Genomic DNA, 26817 nt, shown 5'->3' with positions numbered 1-26817 from the left:
GCAAAGATGTCTCGTATATACAGTATACTAGCTCTTATATTTATACTCATACAGCATCTGTAGAGACATTAAAAGGTCTGTGTGAAAATGCCATTGAACAACATATGTGTATTTGGGATATGTGTATTTGTATATATGTGGATATAGCTAATTTAGGCAATGTGGTATTGTTGAGGACACAGAAATACCAACATCTGAATTTGTTACTTGTCAAATTTACAAACGTTTTGTGAAAAAAAGAAAGTTTTCTACACTGCACAGTGTAAGAAAAAAAAATAGTTGTATATGTTAAGCTACTGGATATAAACAAATGAGCCAGTTTAGCCCATCTAGTGTGATAGCCAACTTTGATTGCTAGTAGATACAGTACTTGACCTTGATGTAAAGAAGTCTCCTGTTCTGTTTTTGAGAAAGCAAAACGTGCATCTGAAAATCCCCACAACAGCAACTGGTGCTTGAACAAGTAGTGTGGTTATTGTAAGAGGGTTGTTATATGGATAATTACATATTTTTGTATTAAAGAATTTTAATTTCTGACTACATTGTTTGGATAAAGTTTAGAGTAGGACCTGTATCAATGTGTGAGCTGCAGAGGAACAAGTAGAGGTTAATTCCATTGTGAAAACTTCAAAGAAAACATTTTTCTGAGGACCTGCTTTCAGGTGAATGCAGGAATTATTTTCACTTTGGAATTATTTTGTTCAGTATTATATTGTGATGTATTTCAGCTATTATTATGCGTAGCTACAATATCTTGTCTAAACTAGTTACCAGTGTTAAATGTACTCGTATATCTTTTTCATTAATGCATATTTATATATCTCTTAGGCAAACATAGCCATAAAGTATTAACAATCAAGGGTGGAGGAACCAGGATAAAAAATATGAATGTGGAATTTGCCTCCTAGTGATTTGAGATTACTTTGGGTGGTGAACAAGGCAAAGCAGTGTTTGCACACAGAGATTTAATGCATCCTTTTTATTAGTCACACCGGTACAACTGCAAAAAGTAGACCATACAGAAGGCATTTTCACATGGCTCATGAGGCTTTGTTAAAATTGATTTTTTAAGCAGTTTGACATTACATGAGATGTACATAGAAAAAAGATGACCTAGTACATTTTGAGCTGAATACCTTACAATAAGTAAATCCAAGTCACAGTATGTTACTTTAATTAAAGTTAGAAAGCATTTTCTTCTTGATGGGACTAAGACTTGACAAATTAGTCGTCCTTAGTTATAATATGACTGTTTTGTGTTCTAACATAAAAGTATTTGATTTAAATAGATCTATCAGAAAGGCTGGTGAGAATGAATCACTATAATGTTTGTTTTGAAAACTGTCCAGCATTTAGTGTTCAGACTATCTTGTTGCGAGTTGTTCTAAATGTAGGGGCATCTCTTATCACATTCAAGCTCCTGGCATTGCATTTGATTAGCTTTGGTTTGTACAGTAGATACACATAAAACTAGTATTAGAGCTTTGGATTCTAGAATAAATTGAAACATTAGTGAAAAGCTATTTCATTGATACTGCAAAGTTTGGGTCTGTGCTGCCTGTGATGTGTTTAAAGATGAGTTGCTCAAAGGTGGCAATATCAGAGAGGTCTTCCAAAACTTCCTTATTCTCCCCAGTGTAGTGTTGCTGGGTTCTTAGCTTCAAGCTGAAATGTAAAAAACACACATGAAAATTTTGAATTTTAGTGGCTGTAAAAAGAATTATTGGCAATTATATTAAAAAAGATTTCCAAAGTTGCTTGTGGGTCTGTTTAAGGGACTCAAGTAAAAAAAAAAGTAAATTTCTAACAATGCCAGTTTCATAACAGCTTATTAATAGTTCTTACAGCACAAAGTAAAGAATTCAGTTTAAATTCTTATTTCATTTAGAATGGTTTATTTCTGTTTTTTTCTATTTTTTCTGTAGAGCTGTGAAAGAATACTTGACAGGTGGTTTTAAAGTGCTATTCAATGGACAATACATGGATGTCATCTAAACCTTTATTAACTACCCCTTTTCAACTGTTTACCTTAAATTCCAAAATAAAGTATTGTTTATTTAAATAATACCCTTAGTCAAAAGATACATAAAATTGACATATTAAGATTTTTCCTAAGATTGTTTCTACATTGTCATAGAAGGGGACATGTTTGAAAGTTTTGGCACTTTAGCAGTCCTATCTAGCACCCTCCGCTTGTTTTTAGATTGACCAAATACACTTTAATTGTTCATTTAATTTTACAATTGGTATTGTAAAAACGTAATATTAACATTTCTTTCAACTCTCATAAAGGTTTTGGTTTGTAATTTACAATAAGTTTTTCTGTTGTGTTTAATAAACAAGCCATGTAAAAAAATGCAGTGTTGTTTTTGCAGTGGTGTTTTACTTTTAGGACAAGGATATTAATTTTAGGACATTAATATCTGATTCCAATACTGACAAAATAACAGATAATATTCTTTTTTCTAATGAATAATTGTAAGACCTATTCATTATTAATGTACTGACCTTGCACAAACTAAGCAGAAATTAATTAACATTTTCTGTTCCCTGGAGGAAGTTCTTTACTGCCTATTTGTATTAATTGCATTTCATTTGCTATTTTCAGCATTTTCTGTCCCACTCTGTCCATACCCTCCAGGCAGTGATTAGTGGCTGACCATTACAAGTAAACCAGTAGGAGAGTTTATGGCATAGCTAGCCAAGTTACACACACCTCTCAATTTCCACTCATGCACAGCTGTACCTAGAGAGGTCTAGACTTTGTTTTTAACGAAAAGGACGCAACCCATACAATTGCTAAGAGATGTATGAACTGTTATAGCACCTGGGTAGACAGGCAACTGTATTCATAAACAGCATTTAGGATTTAGTCATTTCTTGTCCATCTTTAGTTCAGGGATATGTATATGAAGCTTGATATTATAGTAATTAGGCTTAAGTAAAATCCTTCAATCTTGCACTTTTGTATAATAATATTTGTTTTCCCATGTCATAAAACATTTTTCAGAGTTGTGCACTGGGAATAGGTCAAGAGGTCAATGCCTACTCTCCTTCTGTCTTTGCTCATTTGGCCACCCCCTTTTCTAAGGGATTTTAATATTTTTATTTAATCTCATATTAGTGCAGATGTGTCAATTAAGAACAATTTCTCCTTCACAGTTCCAACCTTGAATGTATCCATTTATACACCACAGGATTTGTTTACTAAAGTAGCATGTTCAAAGGTACAACAGTGGTCACTCTGACACCCTTCCACCCCCACCAAGAATTTGAACCCACATCTCTCTTCCACAGTGCTGTTCAGATAACAATCAGCATGTGGAAACATTAGTGCTTGATGAAGATTTATGAACTGACACAAGCCATGAAACATACTTGAAGCATCACCTAAAGACAATTGCATAAGTGCAACAGATTCACAAAGTTATCAGGAAAATTGCAATCTTTTGTAGCTGGTGCTAAGAAGAAAAGCCATTCTGATTCATTTTACAGAAGAGCTATGGTCCTCCCTTCTGTTAAGTCCTCCCCTTACGCTCAAACAAAGTGGCTACTGTCTGTTCCCTATCCTAGTCAGTGGGATTTACCATATTTTAGGTGTCTTCCTGTAGTTTCTTGTGTAACCTGCATAGTGTTCTACAGCAGTTTAATACCAAGAAATATTACACATGCAAGTACTGTATGTACAGTATAAAGCTTAACGAAGTGATTAAACATCCCCATGCTAGTCGTACGTTACAGTCTGCTCTTTTTAACAGTCATACTTGCCATTGGGAAACCTGTTAATATTTAAATAAAAAACAAGTGTGCCATGACGTGCTCAGGTTTCTTAGACAACAGTGTCTATGATCACTCGTTGAGACTTTCAGGAGTGCAGGGTTAACCTCTTAGAGGTTTTTCAGTACAGTTTTTCGCCAAGCGTTTTTCTTCATGGCAAATGGAACGTGTTGTATACAATTTACATTTTAAAGCATGTTTGTACTAAAAATTCGCAACTCATTTGAGCGCGATTTGTTAGTCTGAAATGGCAATAACGGACAACAAGGCTTGCTGATGACTTGACAGTTTTTAAGACGGTTATAAGATTTGACAGACCAAAAAAACGTGCCGCAGTTCTTCAAATGTGCACTAGAGTACACATGCTGGTTCATCTATCTCGGGCAATTAATGGGTTAACAAAAAATATTAAACCTACTGTAGGGCTGGAGCAGTTTGTCGACTTCGTGCTGTAATATATTTAAAGGGTATTCATATCGTGTGCTTTAGTTGAGAAGATACAAAAATCAATGATGAACGAAGTTTAATCGGTTTTTTTATATCTTAAAAGGCATTGAAAGCTTTATATAAGTGCACAACGGAGGTCAACTAACTAGTCGACGTTTCGATGTGGAACCCACAGTTAAATATTGATTTCTTTGATCAGACTTTTAATGCGCGCTAATGTTGACCGTGACAAAACAGGTGGCATTACCCGCCCGGATCAAGCTTCTTAGTTGAATATAGAACTGCTGCTGCTGAACTGAAGCAGCGCCGAAAGCAATTACACTACAGTCCAAAGCGAATAGATTATCCAAAACTAATAAAATCAGTCAACTGCAGTCACTCTCATAGTAGTGTCGCGGTCTGATGTTTTGCAAATGGGAACAGAATTAAAGAATCCAGGATAAAGAGGGAAAAAACCAAAGGTTGCTTCTAAAGGGCTGTTCTTTTAAATTAGCATCAGACAAAAAAAGCAGCGACCGTTCAGTCACTGCTGTTCCACGCGGAAGTGAAGGGGAGAGATTGGAGATTTCTGTAATGTGCGAAACACAATTACAAGGGAGTTTGCACGGCGGCTGGATTTTCAGGTCCACCACTGAGTAAAGAAGAAAGAGACCCTTAAGGGTGAGTAATCTCGAGTACACAAGGTTACATTATAGAACTCCGAATAAAGAAGATTCAAATAAGTCCTCTATGTTTAGAGAAAATAATTCCTGTAGATCAGGTTTAGCTGAAAGTGCTTCTCATAGCATCCAGACCAGATAGCCACATAGTTCGTGTTAAGCAAGTGATCTGGTGTACTTCAGGTAGGTTTCTGAGACAGTAAATGTATCCTTAGAGCAGAGTAAACGCGTTTAGAAGTACGCTCAGTGAAAAAGAATTAGTTGAAACACGTTATGTGGTATGCTTTGTTTATACTGGAATATCAGTCCCCTTTTTTGTTTTCCTTGTTTGCATTTTTTTCTTCTGTCCCTTTCTTGTTTGTTTAGTTTTCGGGTTTTTTTGTTTTCGAAGAGAAGTTTTTTTCCGAGAATCGATTAGAATGAAATACTATTGCATACTATGCCTTCTTTAAATATCTCGTTATTTTAGTAACTTCGTATACATTAGTTGTTTTCGAGTATCGGAGATGTAGCAATGGGAATGTCAGACGTTTGCGTGGTAAACAGTCTCAATCATCCGTGTTAAAAGTGAGTAGCTAGCGGGCAGTCGACAACAGGGCGAAGGCAAACAGAGTAATTAGTGAAGTTAATATTCTACTATTTTAATCACTTCATTACGCATTTCAGAATACTTTGGATTTGTACAATAGGCGTTGCATTAAACTTACGTGGCTTTAGGTGCTTTATAGATTTGAACCAGATGCAAAAGGGAAATATTCGGTATAATAAAATGTTTTTTTAGCAGATCACGACCATTTCTTCTTGAGGCAGTTTATTTGCACAGCACTCTCTAATGCTTCTTTCAGAAATGCTAGATATGTCAGTTGTCATTCCTGGCATTTTATTGGGTATTAGCAAGCACCTTGGATTGGAAATAGCACACCTTAAGGTCAGTGGAGCAGAAGGTCAAAACTCTTATCTACAGTTCAGGGTTAAGTAACATTCTAATTTCACTGTTTTTTAAAGAAACGTGGGATTCACCTCCTCTGTACAAAATAATCGTTCAATACTTAATCAGAAGAAGGGTTTAAGGAGAATATTTTTTGCCTTAAAAACATTATTACAAGGTACAGTAAATGAGATCACGTCAATATTATTGCAGAAGAGAAAGATTTTGTAGTGTTTTCTCGGACGATGGCCCTCCTGTGGGTTAGGTAGATATGGGATTTCCCCACACTCTCAGTGGGGAAACAACCCTTCTCATTAATCCAAACAGTTGCACCTGTTGCTAAGACATCAATACAGATGTCATTGAGAGCTTTCTATATTCCTGCATAAATTAACTAAAACGGGGAATTAATAAATCTTCTAATCAATACAATTTTGTCAAAGCAATAGTTAACATTATTTTAAACATTTTTTAATATTTTAAGACACATTTTTAGAGCTTTAATCATTTCTTTCTCCAGTAGACAGAACCGTACGGCAAAGGGCTGTAGTTATAGCTTTGACTCACACAGTAGCTGTTTGATCCTTTTTTTCCTTTTCTTGGTTTAATGATCCAAGGCTTGTGTTATGAAACTGTTTGAACTCAGTCCAGTGACTTCCTTTCTTATTATTCAGAGTTTGTGCAGCCTTTCTTCTGGTCACGAACCATAAAAAGAAGGCAGGTTTTATGAGGGTTTGCTGCTTCTTTGGCTTAGGAAAAATCATTAGCTTTGTAGTGGAATAAATATTGACATTGAACTCCTCACTACCATTCATCTATGATTCAAACAAATTGCTGTCACATAAAGAGCACAAAAGATCTTCCTTCTTGTTTTGCCAATGAACACAACTTTTATACTGCCAGTCAAAATCATGTTTGGCCTTTTTTTGTGAATATGGATTTTATTGGATTAACAGTTATTAAAAAACTAGAAAAAAAACGCAAAGACAAATTCCTTGCGAGTTCATGGAATTCTTTAACTTTAAGTCCTATCAATTTAATTGGGTGACAGTCGATGATTTATAAAACCCCTTGATTGTTTTGTGACACACTGCATTGTACCACATTGTACAGACATTCACAATATCACAAAACACTCAGTTCTTTATAAAGATGTATTACTTTCTAGAAACCATTTAAATTCACTGTGAAGTAGTCTGAACACTTCCTCAATAATATATATTTTAGTTATTAAATTAAGAAACTTTACATCTAGAGATCAGCTCGGGTCTCAATGTTATTGAATGGAAAATAGCAAGAGCCAATGACTATTTGCCTATTCACAGGCAGATGCTGTTAAAATAAGGAATTTAAACCATGTAAACTCTTCTTGTGTATTTCCTCAGTCAACCTTGTCAGTAAATCCTTTGCCATGTAAGTATTCAGGTCATTACTAGGGATGCAGCAAGGCACAAACATCATTGTCCTATAAACAAATAGCTGCTTCTTGAGTACAGCTTTTTTGCAGCAGTTTGCACTGGTCTGACCATAGTTACAGGAAGTCCAATTTATGCGTGGTGACTACTATTGATTGTTCACATAAAATTTAAGCGTAAGAGCTGCTTAGAGTGAAAACAAAATCTGAGACCCTTGCACTTGGAGTGATATTATTTATGGGAAGCTATCCAAAATACAAATGTGTCTCTTTAGAATGAGCTGTTTAGTGGGAGATCTAAACTCACAAGTTAAAATAAACTAAATTTTCTGAATGGAATATCCTGGCAGGTTGTTGTGTTCAAAATAACAAAACATTAAAAATTATACAGGTACATGTACTATTGTTGTTCACCAAAGATTTAGAACCTTTAATTGCAACGGGCTCCACAAAGAGGAAGGCAGTATTTCATCAGTCAGAGATAGCCTTGTCCAACACAGAATTTTTTCTTCATCAGTGTATAGATAAGGGTCAATGTAGTCTCAGTAGGTGACCTTTACCTTTCATCAGTGAGTGGAGGTGTCAGAGTCAGAGTTATAAACTAATAGAGGTTGAATTCCCAATCACAATCTGTGCAATAGTTGCTTTGTTTATACTCCTGCGTTTGAAGGTTTCTGAAATATTCTCGTTTATCTGTTTTCTTTTGTTTTTCCCCCCATTCACACACCCCCACCTCACGCCTTTGAATGGTTCAGCGGTCATATGAGGATTTGACAGTCAAGATGGTTATCACAAGGTGTCGAAGTTGAGACTTCTAAACACATTTTTGTCCACCAAGAATTCTGTCAAGTGCCTCAAGATGTTTATTCAAAGGCCGGTTGGTTTTGTTTTCCACAAATACTTCTCTCTTAAAAAGGTGAAACCTGATTTAGTTTAAGGTGTTTTTTAGATACCTTAAAATTGTGATGTAGAAGTGACTAACTTGTGCCTTTTGCAATTGCCTTAGAGTTCCACATTTGTTCAAGTTTACTAATACTGAAGCAGAAACAAAAACATATAAATAATATATCTACACTGCACGCAACATTACGAGAATACACTTGCCAGAGTTGAATGCAAGTGATTAATTACAAGTCAGTTTTTTGCTTCAGAAAAGTATCATAACAGTGCTGCATTACAGCATAAAACATTTTAGAATTGTATATAGACTCCAGATCAGGAAAATGCTCCTTAGGAGCAGTTGGTTACTATGTATTTAGTGGTGATCCATTGAAATGATAGATTAGTTGACATAGAGTTACTTAATTATTTAAACTTCTTTAGGAGTGGAGACTACTCAGATATGTAGCTGAAAGCTTGTTTCTAACTTAGCAGTATTGTTAAAGTAAGAGAATTCCTGCAAAAAAGATCTATACATTGCTAATAGTCTTTGGAAATTAAGCTGTTACAAAGCCAAATAGAAACTAGTAAGACAGATTTCTGAAGCATGCTTGAAGAAATAAACAGCTGGAGTGCTGATCAATTAGTGTAATACAAAAAAGGAAATTCTTTGCATTCACTTATTCTGTGATTGCTACATTTTACTCTTTGAACTGCACCAGAGGTCTTAAATACTTATGTCTATAGTATGTTCACTACGGAACTTCAGCATTCCTCGCTGTCTGATAAGACCCTCTCTGAATTGCATATACTACAGTAGGCATTAATACATATTTAATGATTAAATGTGTGTCAGACTAAAAAAAAAGAATATTACAAAGCTCACTTTTTAATGTTTAATTTATTTTTCATGTCATCATCAGGAGAGCATTTCACTTTTTCCCAAAATTGGGAAAGCTGTTCTCAGTCCAGATTTATCAAAGCCCAAACACCCTTAGGAACCTTTTCCTACAGTTCTGATATTATTGAAGCAAGGAACAATACTATTTCTTTCCTCTTGAGAAGGCTTTGTAGGGAAACAGTGTGTTTGTCCTATATTTAACGTAACCTAAACGTTTTTTTTTAATAAGTCATTACTAGATTAATAAGCCATTTTATATCTTCAATGTGGTTCAATTTGTGGAACATTTATGCATTCTTGAAACAAGCTTTAACAAACCTTACCAGGAATAAGTAGCTTTCTGATAATGGTTTTATGAAAAGAGAAATTTTAACAGGTAATCCATCTCACTGAGCAAATAATTGTGTGGTAGACACCTGGTGTGAGATCAATTGCGCTTGCATCTACTGTAGATATTCAAACCTGGACTAAATCCAGCACATGCGTACTGTATACAATCCCAGTAGCCAGTGAGGAGAAGGATATCATAATCATTTGCAAAAGCCCAGTTTTATTTAGAAAGCTTACTGGGGTTCTGTTTTGTGCTTTTGTTGGCTGTAAGAAGGTATCATATAAGTCCAAGCTAGAATACTTGGGCTTGGAACTATAATGATAACAAATGCATTTTTGTCAGTGCTTTAATAATTATCCAACATATTTAAATTAGTTTGAAGTTAAAAATGAAAGAATCATTATGCAGTTAAGCTAAATATGGTCTTTTGTTGTTCTTAAATTCAGTGGAATTAAGGTCATATGCACATCTGCTCAACATGTTCTCTCAATTAGGTCTCGAGTCAAATTCCAATGTGAATATTTCACCATATCCAAGCTGGCCTTTTAATTATGACCCCTTTGATTTTATGTGACCAAGGTTAATAAATTTCATTATTCTGAAATTTCTCTGACCTTCAGTTCTACACTAAGATGTGATGTTTGGTTATGTTTTTTTTTTCACTTGCGTCAGTGCTGAAGCTCCTAATTAAAGAATAATAAATGCATAATGTGGGTGGGGAAAATATTTATTGTTCCTTCAAAGTATTTTTTCTACACATTGTTTTGCAGTTTAAAATGGTTTTGGTGGAGGAGTAAGTGGGTGGTTTGATGAAGTAGAGGAAAAGTATTTTTCTGGGATGTGGGAAATTCACTGTCGGCATCCACTTAATTTGACTCCCAAGTCTGGCCTTTGAAGCAGGGACATTACTGTGAAAATATGCCATATTTACAGACTGGTCTCCCACTACTATACACAGGTGTTTTCATTCCCATTACTTTAGTTACAAGGGTTTACAATACATCTCTGACATTCTTTCGTAAGACATTTTACCCACACTGGGATGGAATACTTTGCCAGGCATAAAGTGCCAAAATCTTGTTTTTCTGTTCAGCTTGTAAATGTATGTCTAATAAAGTGACTGAAAGAGGTAGAGAAAGCCTTGCAGTGATTATTGTTATTGGTGACCCCAACACAACTCCGTGCACAAACCAGAGGACAGTCCAACACCACGTCATCTGGAAGCCTGGCTTTGTGCAGAGCCTAATGCTGACACTCATGCTCAGTTTTTACCCCAGGCATAGAAGCATTGTGTGAAAACTGAATAGTTTAACTAGATTTGGGGGTGTTCGCTGTTAGAATATTGGACAGTGAGTAAGCTCAGCTGTTGTTTACAGGAAAATAGAGGGTGGGGAAATTATCAATCATTTACAGTAGATTCGCGATTATCCAACCTCAACAGGACCGATGTATGTCGGATAATGTGGAACCTGAGTAGACAGATTATAGATTAATGGACGCGCAGTATAAGTATGAAATCTGGTTAATGAATCTACTATAATACTAAAATAACATAGTACAGAACTATTGTTAGTTATTATTTTAAAAAATGAGCGATTGAAATCTTTTTCCCAGATGTGCTTCTCTTCCTTGCGGCAAGGTCTCGCCAGCGTCTCAGTAACTTGACATCGGCAGCAGTTGCCTCCTCTCGTTGTTCAACTTAAGCTAGTGCCGCTTCAACAGCCTTGACCCCTTCTAGTCCCAGTGCTGACCCACCGTCGTCATCCTCATCGTCTTCATTGCTGTAAAATTATATTAAGGGAAAATACAATCGGAAAAAATAATATTCACGAGGGCGCGAAATCGCCAAGTAAAGCTACAGTACGTCAATAGCAGTACGTGACACACGGAGAGTCGGAGCAGCGTCGGATTGGGCAAAATATAATGCACGCGCACGCATAGTGTACAGCATATACTGTGCACTATGGTGATTAGCTACAGTACGTGATTGGCTATGTCGGATAATCACGACTCTGCTGTATTTGGATGCACTAGTACTCTTCAGTTTGGCAGACGCAACAAAACTGGTCGTACCCACAGTACTTTGATTTTTTGAGTCCCAACCTGGACAGGACGGATGGGATTTAGATGGCGCCTTTAATATTCTTTTGCACCTGGAATTTTCAGTATCTGACAACATACTGTATGTCCAATGGCTAAGAATTACCTGGTGATATCTAGCAGTGAAAGAGCTTCCAGAGTAATTGCTCTGTCCCCAGTTATGTGTGACGAATGCTAGTTTTGAGATACATTTACAGTTTGTGTGTTGTTTAGAACATCAGTGGTCAATCTATTGTATATTACAGTAAAGGCGGCAAAACATAGTGGGTAAGCCTTTGGACACATAATTGATGGGTTTTGGGTTTGAGTCCCTGGTGCAGACAGACTACTGTTCCTGTCGCTAGTTCAGTTAACACTCAAACAGAGCAGGAACCAGGGTGAGCTCTGGCTCAATGAGCTGCTGTGGCTCTCTGCTTTAAGGTAAAAGATAAAAGGGCAAATGAAAAAATACACAATGCTAAACATTAAAAAAATCATCACAAGATATACAAGTGTTTTTTTTTCCTCAGTGAAACCAGGACATTGCTTGGGACCAGTCACAGCGGAGTCTACCTCTCTACCCTCTTATCTTTTTGTGTTTATTTAAAAATAAAAAAAGTTTTTTTTTATTGTTGAACAACCAATGTGCTTTCAGATTTACCCTCATTTAAGTGGTTGCGATGGTGCTATGTGATATGCAATTCGAATTACTAGGCTTTATACCGTAAGAGATTAAAATTCCATCCCATGTTTTCATTTTAAAAGAATTATCACAGCTGGAGCTCAATGGGTATTTTCCAGAATCATTTTGCAACAACTTAAAAACCAAAACAGATTTACTATAGTACAACCTAAATGGACTAAATGACTTTCTCTCGCTTGTATCCTATAGTACCTTAACTCAGAATTTTCTTAATATTCTGCTCCTGGAAGAACCTTGCTTTTTGACATGGTAGGGACTGGTGCTGTAGCAGTTACAACATTTCAGCAGGAGCATATCTTTTGTTCAGTTGTAACATACTTGCGCACATCTGCCATACTCGGTACTGAAAAAATATTTCCATGAAAGAATACAAAATTAAATTCTTGTACAGCCAGGGCTAAATTTATTTCAATGCTCATTGACCTCTTTAGTTGACAGCTGTGCTTTTGAAACTGTTGAGCTGCTTTTATTTTTGCCTTGATTTCTTCTTTTATGGTTTTAGATTTACAAGGATGACTGAGGCTGCCCAGCTAGCACTCCTTTCAACAGTATTGATGATTCAAGGTATGTTAAAATATTATTTCATGATTCAGTTTTCCAAAGGCAGGGAAATAGTCTGAAAGAATTTGTCTACTTTGATCATGTCTGTTAGATTTTCATCTTTTTTATATTACAATGTCTATATTCTTTTTTATATTACAATGTCAATCAAAAGAATAAATGTGATAGTTAATGGCATTATTTAAAGCAAACAAAGTTTGAAGTTTGAAGGTTGTCACAATCCTAAAGCCAATTAAATTAGCTTATTGATATTCTAATTTTATAATAAACACAGAGAAGGTAATGTGTTACCATATTATTCTATAGCAGTTTTGTAGCATAGACAAATACTTTTTTTTGCTTTGAAAACTTATGTTTAAAAGTTTTTGTTTTTACCTTTCAAATGACAAGGAGACAGATTTCAAAGAGCAGCAAATCCCCACAGATATTATTATTTGTGAGAAACCGGTGTTTAATTTATATATCTCCGGCGGTTGTTATTTTGGGCTCGCAGTTACACTATAATAGAGCAGAGAGTCTTATTTGCTTTTCAGCTAGGTGTTCATTTACTTCACTGAACACGTAATTAAAGTAGTGATTTCCTATTTGGAATTTCTTTGACTGTTTTCAATCAAGATTCTGCTGGAAAGTGGAGGTTAAGTTATTTGAAGGGGAACTGCAACATTATTTTTATATTTCGGGGTTAGGAAGAATCAGCATTGTTGAGTCCATGTGTGCAAAACACAATGAAAGTAAAATCTACACAGTGATGTGTAGAACCTCTGATTTACATGACAAAACAGACAAAAGCATGGTATGAGCAGTGGCATATTGTTGTTATTGTATGTGATTCAGAATGAGGCAACAAAACATCCCTGTTAAAGCGGCCCTGTTACATTATAAACAAGCAGGCTTCTTAATACATCTCTTTTAATCCAATAGAAATATTGCTCTCACCTTCGAGACGGTTTTGTTGACCAACACTACATTGGAATATTACAACATTTCTGTGGTGAAATATCTGCTGCACAACTCATACTTATTCGCTCATACATAGCATTACATTAATCATTACAGTCACTAGTGAGCAGGAAGGGCCGCGTCACGTTGCAATTTTTCCGAACTCTCGGAATTCTCTTGTACCTCATCTGTTGCAAGACGAGTGGTTTGCGACAACAATGGCGACCATACAGTACTTTCAGAAAGTTCAAAAGTTTTGTAAAACTTTTCTATTCAATCAATGGATTTATTTTGTTACCGAGATTTCATAAATGGTCTGAGAAATTCGGACTGCAGTCCCCTTCTTACGGGGGAGGTTAGGCTTTTTAAAGGGGAGGCCTTAGCTGTAGTTAGCTCATTAAATCTGAACCTTTTTAAAGCTAAAAATACATTAGAAATTCACTTGAGGACGGGGTAGGGCACTTATGAGATTAGTTACAGCAAATGGATGATGTTATTGGGCTGCTGATGACCAGTCTCAGGAAACCCCTGCACTAGGCTCTGTGCTGGCTAAGTTAAATGTATTCCCTGCCATTTATATAGGTCCTCACAGAGCAGTTGCATGTCTCTGGCTGACTTCAGGCCTACCCCCAGTCACACAAACTTATACTTCAGTGACTGAGCTTGATTAGGTCACCTGTCACCCAGGAGCTGTCAGCTGCTTTACTGAGAGCACTGATTCTGTCTTGCTATTGAAGAGCAAAGCAGCCCAGCTGGTAAATTATATTGAACATTTCCTTGAAACATTCAATAGATGGCACTTGTCAGTTTTAATGACTTAAAATGTCCATGGTTGTCTCCTGTATTTCTAAAGCAAGATGTTAAACCTCACTGTCAAGACTGCTTGAACAACATTATAACCCTTTGTGCCAAATATCCCCAAATATCTATATATAAAAAGTAGATAATAATTGTAAGGTGTGTTTCCTCAGTCAGTATAAATGTTATTTATACTAATGAATTACCTGGCATATTGAATCATTTTTGTTTGGAGGTGGGTGAGTTAAAATGCATTGGACAGCATGTTAAATGTGATGTTACCGAGTGAAACTGATTTGAGCGACCTTTCAGGGCTCTTTGTAATTCTTAAAATCCTCCAGAATGTGATGAAGCAGACAGCCCAGGATATTAATACTATTGTAAGGTCAGGGTGATTTTGTATCATTTGAAATTTTATGTTATAATGCTCGATAAGAAATCTATTGTTTTGTGTGGCATTTGCATGACAGTTACGTGTCATACCAAATTACGTGAATTACATGGCACAAATGCCATTATCTAGACAAAACAAGCATCTTAGTTGCCTCAGGGTTTGGAGAATGGTATTCTCTCACAGCATGCGATAGCACATCGGCATGTGATGTTCCTTGTGAGTGAGAATTAGATTGAAAATGTGTGCTGTGAAATTTTCAATAGGCTGACAACAAATAAAGAACAAATAGATGTAAGATGGGTGACACAGTGGCAAAGGAGTTAGCATTGTTGCCTCGCTTTGCTGGGGCCCTGGGTTCAATTGTGGACCTGGGAGGCTATCTGTGTGGAATTTGTACTGTTCTCTCCATATGTGTTTCTTCCTGGTGCTCCGGTTTCCTCCCACAGTCCAAAAACATACTGGTAGGTCAATTGTCTTCTGGGAAAACTGGCCCTGGTATGAATGTGTGCATGTCTGTGCATGCCCTGCAATGGGCCTTTTGAACTCATGACCATAACCTTTTGGGATTCGTCATAGTACACGATAATGTGACAAAATGCTTTAAAATCATCCTTATAATACGACCTAGTGTAGACTGTGAAGTCTAAAGGTGAATGACCTGGTGATTTAAAAATAATTCACTGGTATGAACATTTCTAGGCTGGGAGCTAGTGTTTGTTTAAGTCATTCTTTGCTATGCAGACTAGTCCTGAGCAGACCTGTACAGTCAACTCTGCAAATAAGCAGTAAAACCTCAAAGTTTACCAAAGTGCTAAACTGTGGGTCACTCCATAACGTATTGGAAACCACCTTCATTTTTGTGGAAAGCAGTGTAAAAAAACTCTTGGTGTACTCCTTTCATGTTTTCTTATCTGAATATGTCTGCTCTTATTTAAGGCAACAAACAGTACTTTTATGATCAGTTGTTTGAGTTAAATCTGTACTGTATATCGTCTGCAATTTGCTAAAACCTAAAACGGATAGCACTGACGTTTGCTGGGGTGCATCGTTATTTTCCTAAGAAACATTACATAAATTATGGGAACCAGAGATTTTACAGAATCCCTAAAAATCCCTGTTTTTACATTTACTATGACATTTACTCGCTTTGTATGGTTGTGATGCTGCAGTATAGTCTCTTAAACTGAAAGTTGCCTCCCTTTAAAAAGTAAATATCACTTCTCATTGATTCTTCAGTAGATCACAATTTAGCTAAAATAATTTCCCTCTTGAGTTCTGAATGATTTATACAGTATTTAAGTTTAAGAATTCTAAACATTGTGCTTGTGATTGTGCAGTAAATGCATTTATTTTTTGGGTATGAAAACTGGTGAAGACAACCATGAAAAAATCATAAATCCTTTTTAGGCTAAATTGTGAAATTGCAGGGCCAAAATTAGTTAAACCAGATATCAGACTGTTAGACAGTGTCGCCTATGACGTCTATTAGGTTTTGATCAGGTACAACACTCAGCAGTCATTAGGTTAAGTCAAAATCAGATCCCCTTGTTTTGGTATCAGTTATGTTGTTATATTTTTTTAACTAATTGGCTTATGAAAAAATCTAGGAGCTGGAGAGCTTCTGCATGGAGCAGAATATCTCCCATGAGAAGTTAAAGAACCTGCTAAAATCTTACAAAAAGCATCTTCTCAAAATGTATCAAATGCAGGAAGAATTTCCAAAATGCAGATTACCAGGGTATGATTAAATTTGAACATCATACACTTAAAAATGCAGGTCTTTCTAATGTTCTCTTATATTTAATTATATATGTCTACATAAAGCATTAAAGGCCATTTTCAGTGTTTGTTTTGTATAAAACAAATGTTTGGGTTTGAGTGGTAAATTACATTTTTGTTTAATACATAATAATTTTTGTTAAATTACATTGTTGATTAATAATGTGACAATTGGACGCTAATGTAGTTTTTTTCAGGAAATATAGGTGATTGTCTAAAAATACATTTTTAATACAGTGATGTTTTAGTAGTTGAGCTTAGTCTGTTAAGTAGCTTTGTTACTTTCATTAAGAGACAATATATAATCAGACTATAATGTAATCTTGGCGGTAACCTTACAGATGGCAGAATTTGATCATCTGTCAGGTGATAAGACTTGAAAGACATTCCAGTTTCATAACTACTTGGCATATCATGCTGAAGCTTGTGTATCTTGCGCCTTGTAACTAACAGTACTATATATTTATTATGTTTGTGAAATATATATCTCACTGTTCTCCATAGGTTTATTCCATTTTTACCCTGTATGTTTTTTTTCAGAGTAGCCTTCAAATTATGTATTACTTCACCATGATAAAATGGAAACTTGCATTTTGTAAACCGGTTTTTATTATCATAGACGTTATGTGAAGAGTAGAAAATTGGAACAAAACAGGATAACACAACATACTGCACACCCTCCAGATTTCCACCACTGGGAATGGTTATTATACAGATGCTGATTCACCTGTCAGCTGCAGCACTCTGAGCAGAGCCTATCCCCCCCCCCTCTTCAGCACCATTGGTCCAAGCCGTAGAGTGAGAGAGCTCTATACAAATAATACAAAGGTAAGAAAGGTAGGAGAGGATCCAATGATCCCAGCACAGCCCTAACACCTTTTTAGCTGTGGCAAAATAAACTGATGGAAAAAGAAACACAATACCTCCTCCTCCACACTCTGGCCCTCCCGTCTGCGTGGAACAGGCTGAAGAGCGACTCATCCGTGAAGAGGACCCGACGCCACTGCTGACGAGTCCATCACAGCCTCTGTCTGGCCCAAGCCAGTCGGGTGTGACATCTAGAAGCTGTTAGCAGAGGGCCTCTGACAGGTCTCCTTGCTCTAAGGCCAGCAGCATGGAACCTCACTGTCCTGTCACTGAAGCGGGCATCCTGTCTGCCGGCAGATTCAGCAGCAGTATGGGTGGCAGATCTGAAATGATCTCTCAGATGGACCAGTCTGATGTGTCGATCCTGCTCTGGTGTGGTCACTCAAGGGTGATACAGATCTCAAGATGGTCATCTGTCCTGCCGGTTTGTTGAAAACTTCTTTGCAGTTGGGACACAGTGGAGTGGCTTACTCCATAATACCTCAAATGTCACCAGAAGCAAGGGAGTGGACATTTTCTTGTAGTGGCCTAAGCTTTGAATTAAGGCCTTTTTAAAGGTGACCTGATCAGACATTGGGTAAATCAGGCATTGACCTTGTTGGGTAAAAGTGCACCTAACAAGATTTTGTGTGATTGGTAAGCTGCGATGCCTCACTGCACAAGCTGTATTGCTGGTCAGAGGGCTTAAAACAAATTGACAACTTTTTGTGAAAGTACATAAGCTATAACTATTGTATTCTCATTCCAGAAAATGTTGCCTTTCTTTTTTTCATCAGCATATGTCAACCAGATCTGTTTCCATTGCAAACGTATTTTCAGATAGCACAAAACAACTTTAGACAAAGAAGGTGAAACCTAATTCCAAAATCTAACTACATCTGGATATTCCCGAAATGTGTAAAAGGGTGCCCACAACTCCCCCTGGGCAAAGTATGTAGAAAGAATTAGTTGTCTGCAAGGGGTCAGGTACATTCCATGAGGAAAACCGAGCTAAATCATGCAATGTTTTGTATTAATGTTAGCTGACTGTGTGCTGTTCCAGGAAATTTCTTTGTAACATACGAGACCCTGTTCCAAATAGTAAGAGCTGCTGAGGGTTTTCAAGTAGCCTGTCATAGAAAACCATAGCTAGTGAAGAAGAGGGGACCCTAAATGGCAACTCAGAGATGTTAATCATAATAACAAAAATTTACTTCTAAACCACTAAAACAGTTCTGAATGCACCAGGTGCTCCTCAAAGCAATGCCTTGTAGGAAAAACCAAACATATATAAATTCAAGGGATGAAGCGTCTACTTTGATGAAACAGTAAATGCAGAAAAAGGCAAAGTGAATGAGATCTCTCTTCCCAAAAGAAACAACCATTGTACATCAAAAATGACACCCCTCCATGTAACCAAAATCTGACTCAACAAGGGAATGCTGTGGAAAAGCCACAAAAAATGGTGAAAGGAATGCTGCAAAGCATATTGGGATGCTTGAAAAATAAAGATAAAATAATAATTCCACACAATTTGACAAAGCAAGTCATTCAGATCTGATGATCTCTGTCTCTTGTGCCAAGGTACGTCGAAACTGTTGGCGTGTGCCAGCACAGAAGATTTTGAGCATAGTTAGGTACGACAGGAAATACTGCGTACCACCTTCCCTGAGAGATTTCTTCATTTCACCAAAGTTTTGGGCTGAAGTACAATCTGTAAAAATGCTGCACAGATCCTTCAGGCAAGGGAGCAGCCTGGGGTTACCTGCCTTGTCTCCAAGGGAGGTAGTTGGGAAGTTTGGAAAACACCTGGAACTTGTTGGACATCCAGAAGAGCTGTGTTCCTTTTCACTATCCAGTCCTGCAAAGCATCTAGCATCGTGGGCGTTCAGGATATTTTTCTTTCTTTTATTCACTCAAAAACAAGATCAGCTCAGGAACATTTGCTAAATAGTTGACTGCTAAAATTTAATTCCATACCTATTGCTGCAATTGGTGAGCTCACTACAATCTCAGTTTTCTCAATCTCTGCATGCACATTTCAATTGGGGATATTATATCCCTGTCAGTTCTGATGGTTTGCTGACTTAAAGCAATAAAAATGGATGTTAAGGGGTGTAAAGTAGCAGGAACTTGAGTTTTGGGTTACCTCTTAGCATACCAGCTATGTACCTGTTCCATAACGTAGAAACCCGACAGTGCAGTATTTTACTTCAAGGAGAATTAGGTCCGAAGTATGCAAGGATATTATATAAAGCTGTTTTATTTTAGGAGGTTTTCATATTGAATTTGTGCAATCTGAACGTTAACAGAGATGAAAATTGAAAATAAAATGAGGATCTAAAACAATCTTCAGGGTTTTTTTCTGATTATCTGACAGGCTTTTCTGATGGACATGAAGTTCTTTCACAGTATTGTTATAGACACAAACAGTATATCTAAAGATAGTGTAATAAATTGAACAACTACAGACAGGTTAGTGTTGTAATGATAGTAGTTAAAAGGTCTGTTGATGGAAGTCACATTAATTCTGTTTCCTTTTCGGAATTCTTGGCAGTTTACTTGACTCATGTGTCCAGGTGCTAATTCAGCCCAATTAGTCAAGGAGAAGTAACTTAAAATGAAACAGACTCCTGTAGAAGGCTCATACACTTATCCTTTCCATGCATTGTCATATAAAAGTTGAATTATAAATCTTCTTTCTGATGGATGGCCATTCCTAAATCTCTCGTGCTGATGTGTTGGAATTCTGTCCATTACAATGCCAATTCTTCATGGCAGGGACATACCTTCTGCAGATGAAAAGGAATTCCTGAGGTTATCCATCAAAATCTTCTAGGATGGGTGTAATTTTGTGTCTATCATTCACTGAACATCTTTTATTATACACTTCAAATTTACTTTACTTTAAAACGTAAACAGAGAGCAGCTGTTACGTACCTTACATATACATACGTATATTCTAATTTTTATTTTTCTCTGTGATGTGCTTTTTAAGTTTTGCAACATTTAACATGCAGGCCCTGGTGCTGGGGCTATGGGTTCAATTTCTTGGGTGCTATTTGCATGGAGTTTGTATGTTCTCCCCATGTTTTTGTGGGTTTCGTCCAGGTTGTTCAGTTTCCTTCCACAGTCCAAAAACATACTGGGGGGTTAATTGCTTCTGGGAAAAGTGGCCCTGGTGTGAGAGTGGGAGTGAGTTTGTGAGCCCTGCGATGTGTGTCCCTTCCAAGGTGTATCATTCCTTGCATCCAATGTTTCCAGGATCAGGCTTCCCCGCAACAGTGTATTGGATAAGGGGTTACAATTGGATGGATGGACATTTAACATAGTTCAGCGAAAAAAGAGATGAGCTCAGTTTAGGTATTTTAAAATGTGAATCTCTCAGATTTACTGTAGACTTAAGTTTTGGAAGAAGGGAGTGGCACACATAAAAATCATAATCGTTGATCAGAAGTGGGCAAATGGATATCATACATGTTTTCCTTTTTTGTGATTAAATTATATTTTTGTAAACAAGAAATTATGTGAAAACAAGAAAATACCCTTTCCCCCATCCCAGTCAGTGGTACTATTGCAGATTTCTACCTAAGAATCCCTGTTATACAGTATGATGAAACCTTCATGTAACAATGTAGTGCTCCATGAGTTAGCAGCAGCACTTTGAGCCTCAATTGTTTTCTAGAGCCATTCATTTAGAAGTCAAGACATTCCAGATAAATAGTGTCAAGATTATCTCATGTAATCAGGAACCAGTGATACTAGCCTCCATTGGATTGTGGAGGCATTTAATGCAACCCAAGCAAGATTTTAGTTGCTGTCAGACCAGCCAAATATATCTGTTTCTGATACTCTGAGAGGCCCAGATTAAAGTAAGTTAAAGGTTCCTACAGTGTTCCTCAGACTCTGAGTGTACACAACTAGCTTCATACAATACTGTTTATGTGGTTCTGATTTACTTCATGAAAAAATTTGACATTATCTTTCAAAGTTTAGGATTTTCAGAGGCTTAATTTATATCATTCTTAATATTGTCTCAATAAATGGCTTCATCTGTGACATACAAGTCTCTGTTCCAGATAGTACTACTGCTTAGGGTGAGGCCTATAAATACAAAAATAAGATTCCAAACTACATGTTTGGCAAAGCTATGCCTCTTGCAGACCTGTCATGCTGTAGAGTAAAGTACATGATTATGTCCCTTTCTGTATGAATTCTACAACTTACTCCGGTAGTATAAATGGGGAAGAATAGTAGTACTAGATAATTCAGATGAAGAAGCATATTCATTATCACTGGGATACAAGCTTGGAGAGAACTGGGGAAATGTGTACTCCTGTACAGGTCAGTGTCAGTGTCTGTCTGTTTAAAAAAGAAATTAAAGTTGTTTATGTGAAGAATGTTGGTATATACACATAGAATTGCAAGTAAGGAAAAGTAAATATCAAGTCCAAGCAAGATGTAGTGTTTGAGCAGTGGCACTGTCAGAAGTAAGCTGTCTCTCTCTGCTGCAGAAAAACTGAAACAGTTCATTGAAATAGGTGGTAAATAAGGTGAAGATTGAAAGATGGTTTTCGTATACCAACATGTCATCTGTATATACAATGTTAAGTATTAGCATGAAAAAAGGTAAAAGTACTAAATTGAAGAACAGTCTTTTTTTCTATCAAATTATACTTTATTTCTAAAAACAACATCTCACAATAAAACATTCTCACAAAATTAGTAAACATTCTAACCAGGTATGAACTTTACATGCAATAAAACTTTCCAAACGGGGGTCATTGTCCATTACCAATTAATGGAAGTGAATGATAGGGCCAGATTTGCGCAATTAAAGAGTGCCTCCAAGCCCTACCACTTGCTTTTGTTCATTAGTCCCTGTACAGGGCCCAAAGTCCTTTCCAGCACTCCCTTGCCATGGGGAAGCCCCATTTGGCAACGTCGCGCTTCATCCTCCTTCTGAGGTTTGCAAGTATCCTCTCCTCCAGCTCCCTTGCTCCCCACTCTGCGTTGTGCCGGGTGAGAGTGTTCCTCGCGTTCCACAGTCCTTGTTTTGTGAGGGACAGCAGCAGCCACAGTGGAACTGCGTCCCCTTGTCCAATCTGGTTGTTGCCAGCCCTAGCCCCAGTAGTCCCAGGAGTTGCATAGTGTTGTCCCTTCTGCCCCACACTGCTTTGGCGAAGGGACAGCTCCAGAACAAGTGCTCCTGAGTGTCCTTGATGAAACACGGTACCGGGGGCAATGCGGGTTCCTGGTGAGTGTCTGTAAAGGACCTCTCTGGTTGCGAGCCTCTGGTGCACTTGCCATCCAGTTAAGGTCCATCAGCTTGTTGTCTAGTTCCGTTGGCTGCATCTGGGAACCCGCAGTGACCAGTTGTCCCCTTGCCTCCTTGTACAGGGCTCTGTGGTTGGTGCAAAGCTCTGGCTGTCTCATGGCCTCGTACCTCCTACTCTACTTGACAGCGTGGGTGTAGAACTCCGGTCACCTCTCTGCTTTGGGCCCAGTGTTTGTCCACTGGACCAAGTGCCTTGTTGGAATGGAGAACCACAGCCCGACAAAGTACTGGTACTTGTGGCTGATGGGCTCCCGCAGCGCCCGACAGAGGTTGCAGTAGAAGATGTAATCAAGTTTCAGGGCGAAATGTGGTACATCTCTACCCCCTTCCTTGACTGGCTGGCACATCTGGTTCCTCGTGACATACTCATACCTGCCTCCCCAGACGAACTTGAAGACCATCCCTTGCAGTGCTAATCTGAATCTGGCCAGCAGCGGGTACACCACTGCCAGGTAAACCAAAGCCAGCAGGATGTCTGCTTTCAACACCATCACTTTCCCCGTGAGGGACAGCGACCATGTTTTCCACAGACCCAGCTTCACGTTCACCATGCCGATCCTCTCGGTCCTGGCTCTGGAACGAAACCCCAGTATTTTGTGGGGCTCCGTGCAGAGCTGGTGACCTTCCGGCGCTGTCGTCCTGTCCTTCCAGGATCCGAAGAACTTCAGTTTGCTCTTCCGGTGGTTGACCTTTGACCCCGAGTTTCTGGAGTATTGCTCCATGACCTGCAGGGCCCTTCTCAACCCCCAGTCTTTACTAGAAATCATAAGACAAGTGGGCATCACATTTGACGGCAGGACTGCGATACATACACACGCCAGCACCAGTTTTCCTAGAAGCCAATTAACCTACTAGTATGTCTTTGGAGGGAGGAAAGCAGAGCACTAGGCGAAAACCCAAGTGATTATGGGGAAAGCATATAAACTCCAAGCAGATAGCAGCCAGGAAATTGAACCCAGGGCCCCACCGCTGTGAGATGGCAATGATAACCACTATGTCACCATGCCCATCCCTCTTTGATTTATTGTTGAATATTTTTTGAAGGGTCAGTTACATTTTACTAAACTTTAAAGATTTTTATTGCTGCATTAGAATGCATTTAGAGTATTACTGTAAGTCTGTTGAACTGGCTTAGGATATTAATTATATGCAATGTCTGAAAGATATCATATATTCTGCATTGCTTTTTAGTAATGTGTTGCAAGCAGTATATCTTTCGTGCTTTCCTTTTGTGAAGATTTGTCCATTTTTCTTTGGGAAGAAGGAGACATTCAAGATTATGTCTGAAAGCAGATAGCCAGTATAGGGGAAGCAAATGAGCATGAAATGTTATTTCCTTTAATCAAGCTTCCTGGTTTGCAGAGCCGTGCTGCATTCAAATACAAAGCCTTATGAGATAGGGCAACACATCCCTAAGCATAAAAAGTAATAGATGCAAGCACAGTGGTATCAGGATGATAGACTTCTATGTACGCCATACGACATAATGCAGACATCTCTTGCACAAGACTGGTATTTATTCAGTGTTTGGAGTATTGTGGGAAAACTGGGAAAAAATGCAAGGGTGTTCATTTTAAATTTGAAGAGCACAGAATGACCATTATGGCAAAATTGTTACGGTTGCCGGATGAGTTGAGAGAGATCCTGTGCAGAGTAGTAGGGTCCGAGATTTCAAAAGCCAAAGGGAAAACACAACACTATCCAAAGTTGGAAGCCAAGGTTCAGTAAGTCCAAGAGTCCGAAAGCCAGTAAAAGTGAGACCAAAACTGTAAGCCAGAAAACGTACTCAAGAAAACGAGGTCAAAGAGAAAACAAGCCGAAAACCGGGAGTAACAAGATAAACAATGAACGCCGAGCATCAGGAGTGAACTTCCAAAATACTGAGCAGAGAGTGAATGACTAGAGCATCCTAAAATAGAGATGAGCTGAGGGTGTGTTGATTAAACAGGACAGGTGAGTGGTCAGGTATTCCTGAAAGGTCTACGCCTTCTTAAAGGGGCCATCCGAGAAACCTAAGTTGTAACAAAAATGGGCAAACTTACTTGAAAACACAGTGGAGAATAAAACTGAATAAATACAGAAAGGATATTACACCCCCAAGAAATAAATGACCTAAAAATACATAATATCCTCTCATCCATTGTCCATAATAGCTTAGTTCAAGGTAGCAGTGAGATGGAGTGTCACTTGGCAGACACTGGGCACGTTGCATGGCCACACTTGCAATGATATATGAGTAAGTGAACAGAAACATTAGTGTGGAAAGAATGCCTTTAAAGAAGAAGTGTACATCTCCAACATCATCTAGGTGCTGTCATTTAATTTTATCTGGGATAAGTGACAGATCAAAAGATCTAGGGTAGTTGGGGATGAAAGGAGTTCATCTCATGCCTCGATATCTGATGTAGACATTTTCTTAATGATATGTGTACTGAGACTGTGCAAGACTTTGATTTTTCCATTTCAGTGCCTCTGTTTTGTAAGAAACATTCCATTGTACAGCATAGATGATATAATTCAAGTTCATTCAGCTCCACTATGGAAACAGCTGGTGTCTGTCAAGATAAAGTTTAGCAGTCACAGAAAGTCACCTATGAAAATGAGTTGCCTTCTACAGTAGTTGCTCTTTGTACAAAAGCATTTATTTTTTCAGTATCTCAAAAATTTTTTTGTACTGTCTATATAATGAAAAGTGTGTGAAAAACAAACTTAAAGCAAAGGTGCAAAGATTCTGATTTAAAACAAAATCAAAGCTGGAGAAATTGCATTCAAATATACCGATTGTACTAATTCCTAAATTGTTAATGTTTTTACATCCAGCAAAATTATTTTATAATTATTATTTAGTGTTATAGCTATAAAAGTGGAAACGTTATCCTCTACAGAAGTGTAGCTCTGCCTTGGTGATATACCCTGGGTACATCTCTGTACAAAGAGTAGAAGAGAAGTATATTAAAAACTGAGAACTGGAGTTTTTCATGCAAAGGGTAACAAACAAACTACCCAGCCATAGTGTTACTCTGACTTCTTTCAAGAAGGAGCTGGATGAAATCCATGAAACAGGCTAAATAGCCTCCTCTTGTTAAATTTAGCTTGTTTTTAAAATGGCAAAAAGTGAGACATTTACTCTATTCAGTTCATAACTTAATAATAGTATGGGTGGTTGCCTCTGCACTTATTCTCAGTATGCTGCCTTATAACACTTAAACAATGAGGCTATTGTACAGTAGGTGGCCCTCAACCTACAGTATAATAGCCTGATAGCCTCCTTGTAAAACTAATTATTGCCAAGTACAGCAGTATGCAAATACTGTACATCATTTATTGGACTTCAATGTAAAAAGTCATTTTCATATGTTCGATTTTGCATCAAATTCACATTTGACTTCAATTGTCATAATGATAATAGAACATTTAATATAATTGGATGTAATGATGGTGGCTGCCATTTGATTCCATTTCATGTATTGAACAATTTAAGTGTTTAGCTTGCTGTTTACATGTTGCTTCGTCCTGTCCATACGGTGCTGCTCTTACAAGATTAGTGACTGGTTAACGCTGTTACTTAACTGTAATATGATTAACACAAGCTTGTGAAAAGCTGCTGACCTCAAACATGACCAAAATGGCAAATAACAACTTACTTGATTGACAAGCCCACAGAATACATTTTGTAGAAACTGAACTTTGTTCTCAGACAACTTTAATCTGAACAGCAATGGGGAATAATCAGCAGAAGAAAAAAATGCTTTCCTCTTGGACATCGTCATTTTTAAGATAAATTCCTTTGTACAAACATAAGAAAGGTTACAAGTGAGAGGGGGCCATTTTAACCAAAAAACAGATATAAAATTAAAATGTATTATTTTGGAGTAATGTGTCCCTTGCGATGGCAGAAACCTTCTGGGCTGAGCAGAGGTTTAGATTTATAGAATTTAAGAACGGTGATGACTTTAGAAACATGCAGACAGATAAATGGGACACTAGTCTTTAACAAAACTCTGCAATGTTTTACAGGTTGTAAAATCGACACACATTTCATGT

At 37.6% G+C, this 26817-nt stretch overlaps 1 protein-coding gene across 1 annotated transcript in view; it reads left to right on the top strand.

The window, feature by feature from the left end:
• The first annotated feature begins 4744 nt into the window (after positions 1-4744).
• The window catches only part of vwa2 (von Willebrand factor A domain containing 2), a 43456-nt gene continuing 21383 nt past the window's right edge, over positions 4745-26817 (top strand). The window contains exons 1-2 of the mRNA XM_088917451.1: positions 4745-4884; positions 12621-12682. Of these exons, the coding sequence (XP_088773577.1) occupies positions 12631-12682 (52 nt within the window). The 5' untranslated portion in view covers positions 4745-4884; positions 12621-12630. The remainder of the gene's footprint in view (positions 4885-12620; positions 12683-26817) is intronic.

This window comes from Atractosteus spatula, chromosome 5, assembly GCF_055471065.1.
Source record: "Atractosteus spatula isolate fAtrSpa1 chromosome 5, fAtrSpa1.hap1, whole genome shotgun sequence".
Lineage (NCBI taxonomy): Eukaryota > Metazoa > Chordata > Actinopteri > Semionotiformes > Lepisosteidae > Atractosteus > Atractosteus spatula.
The sequence above is the reverse complement of the archived record's forward strand: the minus strand, read 5'-3'. Positions and strand labels throughout refer to the sequence as shown.